General features: G+C 38.0%; 2 protein-coding genes across 2 annotated transcripts; one reads left to right on the forward strand and one right to left on the reverse strand.

Moving 5' to 3' along the window:
- Window positions 1–668: 668 nt before the first annotated feature.
- Window positions 669–6,273, forward strand: sumo1 (small ubiquitin like modifier 1). The gene is made up of 5 exons (XM_073462436.1): window positions 669–795; window positions 1,196–1,270; window positions 1,830–1,907; window positions 2,134–2,205; window positions 3,459–6,273. The coding sequence occupies exons 1-5, from the start codon at window positions 784–786 to the stop codon at window positions 3,525–3,527; spliced, it is 306 nt and encodes a 101-aa protein (XP_073318537.1). The 5' UTR covers window positions 669–783; the 3' UTR covers window positions 3,528–6,273.
- Window positions 6,274–9,378: 3,105 nt separating this feature from the next.
- LOC141020396 (claudin-34-like) lies at window positions 9,379–10,110 on the reverse strand. The gene has a single exon (XM_073495454.1). It carries the CDS (start codon window positions 10,108–10,110, stop codon window positions 9,379–9,381), a length of 732 nt encoding a protein of 243 aa, XP_073351555.1.
- Between the last annotated feature and the right edge of the window lie 2,905 nt (window positions 10,111–13,015).

A 13,015-nucleotide genomic window follows, 5' to 3' on the forward strand; every position in this document is an offset into this window, starting at 1 on the left:
TGCATGTCAAAGTTGATTTTAGTATAATAATAATAATAAGCTCCTCTCAGATGACGGCTTATTTAAGTTTACCACAAAAACATATCAAACCAATCATCAAAAATTAAGTGCATGTTTCCTAAATCAAACCTTTTTTGCTGTAAATGTTTATTAACCAGTTAAATGCATCATGACATCCCTAACAAACAGCTTTAAATAGCTGAAAATTACATGTTGTGATGATTAAATGTACATCTTATATTATCTCATCTTATAACCTGATATTTTGCCTGAACATTTTGCAACAGAAATAAAAATACTCGTTAAGTTTTAGAAAAAGAATAACTGACATCATCATCATCGGTAAAACTGAGGAATACAAATATTCAGTGGATATATTGTATGTTATACAGAATATTAACAGCCCAATAAGCCCAATCATAGCTTTACTGTATATGCAGGAGTTTAAACACACAAACTAAATTTAAAAAATAGGATTTATGTTTATTTATATTATTATTATTATTATCATTAAATAAATTAATATACAAAATCGAAACCATGTCTGAGCTGATTTAACACGTTTTTCCACTGTTTTGATTTGTGAACAAAATAAACTTCACGTCCAAAAAAAAAAGAAGAAAAAAAAAAAAAAACCCTCCGGAAAGAATCTTATTTTGAAAGAACATATTCCCTACGTCATCTCCGGCTGCCGTAGACTTCTCATAACATCAAGCTAGAGCTGCGAGTGGAAGCTAAAGCTAACGTGACATCTATTGTCAGGATATCTGCTCGGAGGGAAACATGTCAGACACGGTGAGTTGTGAGCTGTACACACTCGTCAGTGCGTGTCCTCCGTGTTCAGCCACAAAAACACACTGCGTTGTGTTTTTGTGGCTGCTCTCTCTCGTATCTGATGATGTAGCATGCTAGCTGCTAGCTGCTGTAGCTTCAGGCCCAGGACTCACTGCTCATTTAGCTGCTTAGCTTCGCTTTGAGCCCGTTTTGTTTAAAGTTTTCGCCATAAAACCGTCAAGCGAGAGCGTCAGTGTGAAACCGAAACAAGCCGCTGTTTGACTTTCGGTCCCGGCAGGTTCGGCGGAATGAAGCCATCGGGCCTGTTTGACGTGTGTGTGTGTGTGTGTGTGTGTGTGTGTGTCTTTAAATGTTGTCTGCTGCTGAAGTTTTTTTTTTGTGTATTTGTTGTTTTTTTTAGGAGACAAAACCATCCAGCCAAGACGGAGGAGACAAGAAGGACGGAGAGTACATCAAGTTAAAAGTGATTGGACAGGTGTGTATGGGGAGCAGGTGGTGGGGACATGGATCAGAACCGAAGGACTGAGACAACGACAACAACAACAACAACAACAACAACAACAACAAACTGCATCGACCTCTTAACCCAGGGCACATGTGGACGTGTATGGTGGCCCTGAAGTGCAAAACACAAATACACAAACACAACCGCTTTCTAGTTTTGCTTGTGTTTTTGTGGTTGTCTGTTTCATTTTGTTGTGCTTTTCTCGCAGGTGTGTTTTGCACATGAGGGCCACCGTACTTCTGCGCTTGTATATTTGTTGCTTACTTGTCCTATAAAAATGAATTTAATGTTCCCAGAACAAAAATCAGAGATGTGAATTATTTGCATACAACAGTGGCATTTATCTGATTCAAATGAACCTTGAGAAATTAACTGGGAGGTTGAAATAGAAAATGTTTTGTCTTGCACTTGATATTTATTGGCTGCCTATAACTGTAGGTGATTTGGTTTGAGTCACAAACTCACACAAATCTTCTCCTTGTTGGCATTTCTTCTTCTTCTCATCGCCGCTCTCTGTTTCCGCCCACAGGACAGCAGTGAAATCCACTTTAAGGTGAAAATGACGACACATCTGAAGAAGCTGAAGGAGTCGTACAGCCAGAGACAGGTATGAGGACAGGTGGAAAACACCTCGGGCCGCTCCCGGTGACTGAAGAACAGACGTCTGATTCTCAGCCATAAACAAGCATCGAAGACAGACCTAATTTTTTTAATGCATGATGTCTGCGTCTGGGCATTTACAGGCTGTTTCTTTGGTAACTGTTCAGCTGCAGCAGCTCCAGAGGTGATTATTTCTGAGTGGCGTGTGTCGCTGTGCTTCTTGCTTCTTGCAGGGCGTCCCAGCGAGCACGCTAAGGTTTCTGTTTGAAGGACAAAGAATCGCAGACAACCAAACTCCAAAAGAGGTAAAACTCCTCCTCTGTCTTCACCTCAATTACTCTGTTATGTTATTAGACTGCTGAGATATTTACACTGCTGCAGTGTAAATATCTTAAATATAAACATAATAAATGCTGTTTATAAAGTAGGTGTCTCACAAAGTGCACCGACATTTAAAATGATAAAAATAACATCCGCGTCGTTGCTGCTTGGTGCTGTTACTACATGTCTCACTTTTAATGTGAGGATGAAAACCACATCATCATCATCATCATCATCACCGACTTGTTGCTGTCGTTTACAATCCTCCCGGGATGCAAATTTAAAAACATGCACCACAGACCTTTAGACCGAGTCACCGCGCTGCGCAGAGAAAACAACATCTGTTGTTTGTTTCTGGTGTCATCGGTGTGAGTTATTGAAGCTGTCATTGTCTGTAGTCTGTGGTCCGACGGGTGAATAAGCCTCCAACGTAACGAAGGTTCTGTTATTAATAAGATGTGTCTGCATCAGACATTGATTTTACACTTTGAAATGACGTCATTAATAGTCAGTTAAATTGTGTGAAAGCTGATGTGTGATGCAGAGCTGGAAGTTATTATAAACAAACATTGTGATTTAGTCTTTGATGACAAATAGATTTCCTTTATTTCTTGATTTATTCAGCAGCAACAGACCGACAAATGATCGCTGCTTCATTTGACCATGAAACAATCACGCAGAACGACATAATAATGAATCTGGCCGATAAAATACATTTCTAGTTGGACGATGCTGTTACAGACGAAAGTTGTTACGTTTCTCCAAACTTTTGTAAAGCTTCTGTCTCACTTAAGAGACGGTTAATAGATAACTCTTAATAACTGTGAGTAAAGGTACAGGTGTCGTCGAAATGTGGATTCTGAATATTTGGGACGATGTGAGGACTCGTCTTCTGCAGCATCGATACACCCGAACCTCTTTTAAAGTCCGGTTCAAAAGAAAACGCTACACTCGTTTTGCTGTTCTCTGCTGTTCGTCAGGAAAAGTTTTTCCTCGTTGTCGTGTGAAATTATATTTATATTTCATTTAGATCTATAATTTTATGCCCTCAATGTTTCCAATATCAATATTTTTTGGGTGTCGTCTTGAATATTGTGACCAAAGTCAAGTGTTCGACACATCGGGGGGAAACTGTCAGCACATGTTTTCTCCTAGTTTGAGTGTAATAGATCTTGTAGTTGTAACCGTCTGACTGACCCGTGTCTGTTCTGTGTTCTGTGTCCTGTGTTCCTGTCAGCTGGGGATGGAGGACGAGGACGTCATCGAGGTTTATCAAGAACAGACCGGCGGACTTTGGAACGATTAAACCTCCCGCATTTCTAAATCTTTTTTTTTTTTTTTTTTTCTTTTTCGTTCTTATTTTGTATTTTATTTTGTATGTATGTACGTATTTTGTTCCGTTTCAAACCATCTGGATCAAAACCGACTCTATCAGGGCTTCCATGTGTGAGGGCGGGAGGGTGAACAGACCGAGGTAAGGACGAGGAAAAAGGAACGAGCGGGTCTCTGGGACGTTTTCATGTCGTTGACCCGAGCCATAGCGTCCAACACGAGTGTTAGACCCACATTTACACACACAGACATCTGGCTTTTGTTTGGTTTTTGTCCTGTGAGTCAGCAGAAGCAAATAGTGGAATCTACATTAAAGGAACAGTTCACACAAAATGGATAAAGTTCATCGGATTATTCTTATTACCAGTAAAGTTATCATGAGACACAGTGAGGTCGGCTTTGTGTCGGCCTTCTCCACCAGTTTAGTCAGAATTATAAAACCAGATAAATGAGAGTAAAATGTCTTCAGAGCTGATTGGATGAGAGAGGACTGCTGGTTTAAACTGCAGATGTTGAGATGGTGGAGGTGTGAAGTCTTCTGCTGTTCCAGTGCAGCCGAGCAAAACTTCAGGTGCATTTTTTTTTGTTTTTTAAACCTCGAAGTGCTTGAAAATCCTGAAGCAAATATTTGACTGTTGGAGCCACTTGAGGACAGATCGTATGGACGTTTGAGGAGGCTGAAAGAAAAATGTGTCAGCTGAGCAGATCCTGTAAAGGTCCAGTGTGAAGGATTGAGGGGGGGTGTAAACTCATCTGACACTGAGAGTAGTTGTGTTTATGTTACTGGCTCAGTGGCACATGAAGTTTGAAAAGTTTGGCTTCGTGGGTGTCAAATGTCCTGCATCTTAGCCCTGCATTTTTGGGGCCTGTCGACCGAGCAGCTAACTTCCTGTTTAGCCCCGGCTAACTTAAACAGGAATAAAAAAAATGTAACTGTGCAGCTCTTCTAGACTTTCCAAATGTTATTTGACTGAACGGATCAAATTGTGATCGCCAAGCGACTCGTTTCACTGAGTTGTGACGCTCAAATAAATTATATCCACAGAGCAGACGAACCAAACGCTAAAAACACCCGAGCGTCCGAACTCACCGCTCCCTCCCGTCTCCTCCTGGCACCTGCAGTAACAACTTCTGCTTTTCGGCTGGATGTTCACCAGGTCCCAGGACAATCCGCCATAACGTCGCTGACTGTTAATGAGCAGCACTCCTGTACACAACCAAAAAACACCAGTTAATTCACGCAGGATACAAACTGCTGTAACCAATGTTGAGCCACAGCGATCAGTGTTTAATGTTTTATTAACTACGAACTAATTACACTTCTAGGACAGGACGTCTGCTCAGCCGAGAGGGGAAATCCTCCACACTGGACCTTTTTTAAATCTGTTGTTGATGAGCTGTGATTAAAGACGGGCTTCATCTTCAGGACAGCGTAAAACAAGTCTGCTTGCATTCCTGTTGACTGTCGACAGATTCATTCCACATGTGTTCTGGGTAACGTTCAGACCGGAGGCAGTAGAGCTGCAGCTGTCCATTACTCTCGTTGTCTGTAGTCTGATGATTCATTTCTCGATTTTAAAGTTGTGTGGGTGTTTCCTCAAGCTCGAGACGACGTCCTCAAAATGTTTTGTTTTGTCCACAACTCAAAGATCTTCATCTTACCGTCACAGAGGAGGAAAGAAACCAGACAAACACTCGTTTAACAAGCTGGAATCAGAGAATTTAAGACTTTCCAGTATGAAAACAGCAGCTCCGCCCGTCAGCCTCCATCAGCGACCCACGCAACAATCAGGACTTTGTCAACATTTGCTTATGTCCACTTGAATAATTTGCATTCGCGGCCTCTGTGTGCCACGTGTGACCAGCTGACATTGTAAAAAATTCAGATAATAACCCACCTGCTGTGGTAATATTTGAGGTTTGAAACCCATTTTAAATGATACTTGTGCTTTACTTGTATATGTTGTATTCAGTATTAGAGTGTGTTTGAATGATATGCCATGATGTGTATCTCCGGTGTCGTCTTTTTATTTATATTCGAGGGATTCATTCTGTAATGATGTAACTGAATATTTACCCGTTATCGAGATGTTCTCCTCGCCGACGGTCACGCGGTGTTTGAAGGAGAAGCCTGGCGGATCTACAACATGTGGCACTGTGGCGTCAGCGCTTCTTCTTCTTAAAGCTTCTTTTTCTTTTTTTTGTTTTAGGAATGAAACTCTTAATCTTGTGTACTGTATGAAGTTCCTCAAGAGGGTTAAGATCGCCAGCAGCCCCGAACTGTGTCATCTTTGAGATAAGGAACAAAGATATTTGCATGACGGAGATGCTCAACTCATGAAGGATGAGATAACCAACAAAAAAAAATGTCTGTTGTGATTTCTGGTTATTTCACTCTTCGCTCAAAATGTTGTTTTAGATCCAACACTGATCTGAATTCAACAAGAAAACAAATTTAGAGGAAATAACGTCCTTCAAAATAAAATACCTCCTCGATTGGGTTTTTCTCACGCCGACCCACTGTTGTCATCTTTCCCTCGTGCGTCAGCGAGCGGCTCAGGTGAACTCGGCCCAGGACGGGCTGTGATTTGAGCCATAACGCTGATCTCAGTGAGCTGAAGGGACTGTTCATCATCAGAGGAACATTGATACAGATGGTTTGAAATTCTGGAGATGAGCTTTTTGCTTTTTTTGAATAAAATATTTAAGAAAAACATGAAGTTCTGTGTATATTTCCTCCCTCCTGCAGCTGTAGTCCTACTATTAATAGCAAAAGTCTCAAAAATTAGCTACAAATTCTCGTTAAGGAAAATTAGATTCTGCAGTTTGTGTTTAAATCAGGTGTTTGTAAATGTTACATGTTTGAATCAGGTTTATTTAAGAGATTTTAATGTGTGATTGACTTCTGCAAATACCTCTAAACCTTAAAACGCAGTTCATTTTACTCAAAAGAAAATATAAAGACACATGAACAGATAATAATCTGTCTTTGGTTTGTTTATTAAATACAACAGACTTCCCAGCATGCAACTGTCTGACAGTTAAAACTTCTGTGATGGAAACTTGCTGTGTGTCTTTAATACGTTCAAATGTCAGTTATAACAAACCATTAGTCAGATCGAGCCCCTCACACTGTTGCAGTTCAGATACATGAAATATACAAGATTTAATTTAGTACACAACTTTAAAAAACTGAATATCTTCTCAGAATAGTTGAGCTAAAAGTACTAAAAGATAAGTGCACTCAACTTAAATATAAGAACATTTAACTTGATAAATAATAGAATAAAATGAAGTCAAGTTAACATCACACTTTTCTCTTTTGAGTCACTTCCTCAGCACGTTTCAAATCAAAACACTGAGCTGGAAATTAAAGGTCGTGTTGTGTCGACCTCCAGAGAATAAGACGCTGTTGTTTCCCCAATTAGAGAAGCTCCACAGGTGCTGCTGAGAGGAGACGAGCTGGTAAACAGTCTGTTTACGCCTCAGTCCCGTACAGAAACACATTATATTAACAATGAGATGAAGAAATATGGTTTCATTAGAAGATCAACAATTGTACAAGTGATCAGAGTTAAGGGATAAAAAAAATCTAAATTATGACATAAAAAGTCAAAATTATGAGTTAAAAAGTCAAATTATGATATAAAAAGTCAAAATTATGAGTTACAAAGTCAAAATTATGACTTAAAAAGTCATAATTATGAGTTAAAAAGTCATAATTATGAGTTAAAAAGTCAAATTATGAGTTAAAAAGTCAAAATTATGAGTTAAGTCAAAATTATGAGATAAAAAGTCAAAATTATGAGTTAAAAAGTCCTAATTATGAGTTAAAAAGTCAAATTATGATTTAAAAAGTCAAAATTATGAGATAAAAAGTCAAAATTATGAGTTAAAAAGTCATAATTATGAGTTAAAAAGTCAAATTATGAGTTACAAAGTCAAAATTATGACTTAAAAAGTCAAAATTATGACTTAAAAAGTCAAAATTATGAGTTAAAAAGTCATAATTATGATTTAAAAAGTCAAAATTATGAGATAAAAAGTCAAAATTATGAGATAAAAAGTCAAAATTATGAGATAAAAAGTCAAAATTATGACTTAAAAAGTCAAAATTATGAGTTAAAAAGTCAAATTATGACTTAAAATGTCAAAATTACGAGTTAAAAAGTCAAAATTATGAGATTAAAAAGTCAAAATTATGAGTTAAAAAGTCATAATTATGACTTAAAAAGTCATAATTATGAGTTAAAAAGTCATAATTATGAGTTAAAAAGTCAAATTATGAGTTAAAAAGTCAAAATTATGAGATAAAAAGTCAAAATTATGAGTTAAAAAGTCATAATTATGAGTTAAAAAGTCAAATTATGAGTTACAAAGTCAAAATTATGACTTAAAAAGTCAAAATTATGACTTAAAAAGTCAAAATTATGAGTTAAAAAGTCAAATTATGACTTAAAATGTCAAAATTACGAGTTAAAAAGTCAAAATTATGACTTAAAAAGTCATAATTATGAGTTAAAAAGTCATAATTATGAGTTAAAAAGTCAAATTATGAGTTAAAAAGTCAAAATTATGAGATAAAAAGTCAAAATTATGAGTTAAAAAGTCATAATTATGAGTTAAAAAGTCAAATTATGAGTTACAAAGTCAAAATTATGACTTAAAAAGTCAAAATTATGATATAAAAAGTCAAAATTATGAGTTACAAAGTCAAAATTATGACTTAAAAAGTCATAATTATGAGTTAAAAAGTCATAATTATGAGTTAAAAAGTCAAATTATGAGTTAAAAAGTCAAAATTATGAGTTAAGTCAAAATTATGAGATAAAAAGTCAAAATTATGAGTTAAAAAGTCCTAATTATGAGTTAAAAAGTCAAATTATGATTTAAAAAGTCAAAATTATGAGATAAAAAGTCAAAATTATGAGTTAAAAAGTCATAATTATGAGTTAAAAAGTCAAATTATGAGTTACAAAGTCAAAATTATGACTTAAAAAGTCAAAATTATGACTTAAAAAGTCAAAATTATGAGTTAAAAAGTCAAATTATGACTTAAAATGTCAAAATTACGAGTTAAAAAGTCAAAATTATGAGATTAAAAAGTCAAAATTATGAGTTAAAAAGTCATAATTATGAGTTAAAAAGTCAAATTATGATATAAAAAGTCAAAATTATAAGTTAAAAAGTCAAATTAGGATATAAAAAGTCAAAATTATGATATAAAAAGTCAAAATTATGAGTTAAAAAGTTAAAATTATGATATAAAAAGTCAAAATTATGAGTTAAAAAGTCAAATTATGATATAAAAAGTTAAATTATGATATAAAAAGTCAAAATTATGAGTTAAAAAGTCAAAATTATGAGTTAAAATGTCAAATTATGATTTAAAAAGTCAAAATTATGAGTTAAAAAGTAAAATTATGACATAAAAAGTCAAAATTATGATATAAAAAGTCAAAATTATGAGTTAAAAAGTCAAATTATGATTTAAAAAGTCAAAATTATGAGTTAAAAAGTCAAATTATGAGTTAAAAAGTCAAAATTATGAGTTAAAAAGTCAAAATTATGAGTTAAAAAGTCAAATTATGATATAAAAAGTCAAAATTATGAGTTAAAAAGTCAAAATTATGAGTTAAAAAGTCAAAATTATGACTGAGATCCCTGATATGACAAGTGACCAGAGAGGGAATCCATCGAGAGAAGACTGTAAAACAATAATAATAAAATAAAAACACATTTTGAAACAACTCTTCAGAAACGTTCATCCCCTCCAGTCTGAACTCCTCCATCAGTTTCCTCGGTGAGTTTTTAACGTGAGTCGATCACAAATGTTCCTGAGACTCAAACGCTGGATTATCTGTCCCCCTCCCGCCCGCTGCCACGGCCTGCACAGGTACATCCAGGTGCGCCTGTCCTCGGAGGGCCGGCCTCCGCTGGGAGCTCGCAGGTAACCTGTAACTGCAGAAGACCATCCCAGAGACGATCATCAGGACGGCCCCCACCAGCCCGACCATGACGCCGCCCCCCACGTGTTGAGACTCTGGAGCCCGGGGCATCTTGAACTCGGGCGGGAACCTGATGGTCTGATTGGTCAGCACGGAGCTCAGGTTCCACAGGAGAGGTATGAGTGACATCACGGCGGCCAGCAGGCACAGCGCCCCCGTGGTAAAGAACGCCAGGCGGATTGGCGAGTTCTTCTCCAGGCCGAAGTAGATGTTCCTCACGGCGTAAACACCGCCGGCGTTCCCGCAAAGCCCCACGACCAGCGACAGCAGCATGAGGACCTGACCTGCTGCGACCTCCGGCGGCGTGAAGGCCTCCGTCAGGCCCATGGACCTGCAGTGCATGAACGTGAAGCGAGGGGTCACCAGGGTGTGGCTGTCGAAGCAGGCCCGCCACAGGCCCACCCACGCCACGCCCGAGCTGATGACCTCACTGTGGGACACCTGCCACACCCTCCACTGGATGAGTCCCAGGGCCACGGCGGTCAGCGTCCAGCCGATGAAGCCCAGCACCAGGGCGTAGAGCTGGGTGGTGTGAGCGTGGGAGGCCATGTCAGTGGCGCCGCCGCAGAAGCTCAGGTCAGCGAGGAAGTCCTGGTCCCGCCCACTTTGGGTGTCATCAGGAGGTCAAGGCCACGTGGAGGTTATCCTCAGATCTCTGAGGCTGCAGCTCTCTCTCTCCCTGATGCTCTGCTGTCACCACGGCTACCTGACACACACACACACACACACACACACACACACACACACACACACACAGGTGTTCACGAGGGAAAGGTGCGGCTCGTTAAACTGTGGAGCCATAAAAAGGACAATTCAAACTTCAACAATCACAGAATTAATTTTCTCGTCCCTCCATGTTTGGAACAAACCTCAGGTGCAGTTTCATCAGAGCCATCGTGAGTAAGATTACTGATGTTTGGTTTAATCAAATGTTTGTTGCAGACTCTTTATTTGTTTATCACCTGCTGTTGTTTGATTTTCATAAATATGAGACAAACAAAGTCCAGTTTGATCTGTAACTAAGTAACTGAAGAATATTTCAGCTTTTATTTCTCACTCTCTTAACTTTCTCCTCTAAACTCTCTGACATTATCAAACAACTCATCAAATGTTTTATTCTTATCGTCTTAATCATCATGTTGATTATTACAATATCTTGTGAGCTAAATTAAAGACTTAAAGCAGCACGACTGAAGTAAAATGTATGGAAATATATCAAATAAGGAGCAAAAACTGAAATGAAATTATTCGTATCATCATCTTCTTCCCGACAATCTGTGATGTATCCAACAAATCCTCAAAAACTTGACTGAACTCATTTAATTTTCATCTCGTTGAACGTAAATAATGACAAATAAAGACTCTTTCTGCTTCTCTAAATACAGATATTAGTCAGTAAAGCATCTGCAAATTAACTTACTGAATCTACAAATGATAAAGCTGAAACCTGACTGATCACAGACCATTAAACCTTCTTAAATTCACATACCTGAGTGTTTCCTGTCGAGCTCCTCGTGGGACTGAATCCTCGAGCAGGAAGGTGATTAACCCACAGACGTGACACTTCCTCATCGTAGCCCAGACACAGCTTCCCGTCATGACCTGACACTGTCAATGATTGACTGCTCTGATGGAGGCAGCTGTTGTTACTGTGACTGTATTACACATTTTATTGCTGCCCTGACTTTCCACTCAGTCTACTGTCTGTGGGTCACAGTGTCGCGCTTCACTGCATTTACTGCAGGTTCGCAGATAAAATGTAATGAATCAGCTGCTTTCAAGGCTCCATTCAGGGTTAAAAATGTGAGAAAGTTTGAATTTAATGTGGATATATTACAATGATTTGTATCAGCTTTTCAAGTTCAAGTGTATTTGTCATTCAACGATACTTTCATTCATATTTTCACCTCTATCTTGTGACAGCACTGTGTTAACGCTCTGGTTAGGGTTCAAAAAAGTTTGTATTTTGGCTTAAAATACCAGGTTCTGTCGCCACAAACAGCTGACAAAGTCTTGTTGGTTTACACCTGAACTGAGCACTGAACAGTGGTCTCTGGCTTGGCAGCTGTCTCGCTATCTTGCGGTTTGTATGACGTACAAGATTTGAACGTATCTGTGGTTTGCAAACAGTCCTGTTCACTGTGGCTTTCCAATTATCACATCGATACTGTCTTATTAATCTGTAACGTTGCGTTTGTTGTCTTTTAAATGCAATTTTAACATTTTCTAAACATTTTAATGTCTTATTTTAAAGCATGTCTGCGTCTCTCTGTGTGTCTGAATGGTGCTGTATGAATAAGTTTGCAGGGAACCCATCTAAACACCGATAGTGTCGTTGTTCTATATCACATGATGCTTCATTTACACTTTATAATGACACGGTAAAGCAAAAAACATCAGTTTAAATTGGCTGACACTGCAGCGATCGCTGGAATATGTGTCGATCCTTGAAGTTGCAAAAAGTTTATATTCTAAACTGCATCATGTTCAACTCAGAATAAGCTACACTGTCTTTAAAAGCAGCTTATTTTACTTCCCTTCCCTTAATCACACAGTATGAAGTCATGGCTGATTGAATAAGAGGAACTTTGGATCAGCAGTATGTTGAAACACTGTGTGGTGAAGGTGGAGTCACACATGTTGTTCTGATCCTGGAAACTAACTTCAATTTTCTCTCATAAAAAGAAATAAAAAAACACACCAGAGTCAAATTAAAACATAAAATCCTGACGCTGTTTCTTTTTTAAAGGTGCAGTAAAAAACTGTAGGTCAGAGTTGGAAGGTTTCCCAGCATGGGGCTGTAAAGTTATGAAATGATGTTGACTTTATTTTAATATTTCACTGAGCTGAGCTGAAAATGCGTCATCAGAGATCATAAAAAACAGGAGACGAACTAAGTTAGAGAAATCCTGCTTCTTGTTCAAGAGCATGAAATAAAGTCACTGATTGATTCTGATGTTGTGATCGTCTCTTTGTTGTTTCGTTACATAAGATGAAGACGTCACCTCCTCCTGACCGGCGCTGTTCTGGTAACAGATCTGATAAAAATCTTCCCGCCTGTCCAGCACTGCCCAACCTGAACAGTGTAACAGAAACTGCTTCTGTCCGTTTCAAAGGTCTGATACTGAGACTGAAAACTGACCGACAGCTTCTTTAGTAATGATCGTGTTCATGTCAATAATAACCAAAAATCAATTCAATTAACAGACAATAAATCCCAAAAAGACACATTGAAAAATAAAACATTAAAAACTGAGATATTGTTTGAGTATTGGCACATTCCAGTGTTGTGTTTTGATTGTTGGTAATGATGGTTAAATGGTGACAAAACGACAAGAAAAGCTACGATCGCGGATGTTTTCATGCTTTTATTTGTAAAATGACACCAGAGATGAGTATATGCCCGTCCTAGAGCCGACAACAACCAGATAGTGATCGTGTAGACCAGTGACCC

The sequence above is a fragment of the Pagrus major genome, chromosome 24 (genome assembly GCF_040436345.1).
Source record: "Pagrus major chromosome 24, Pma_NU_1.0".
Lineage (NCBI taxonomy): Eukaryota > Metazoa > Chordata > Actinopteri > Spariformes > Sparidae > Pagrus > Pagrus major.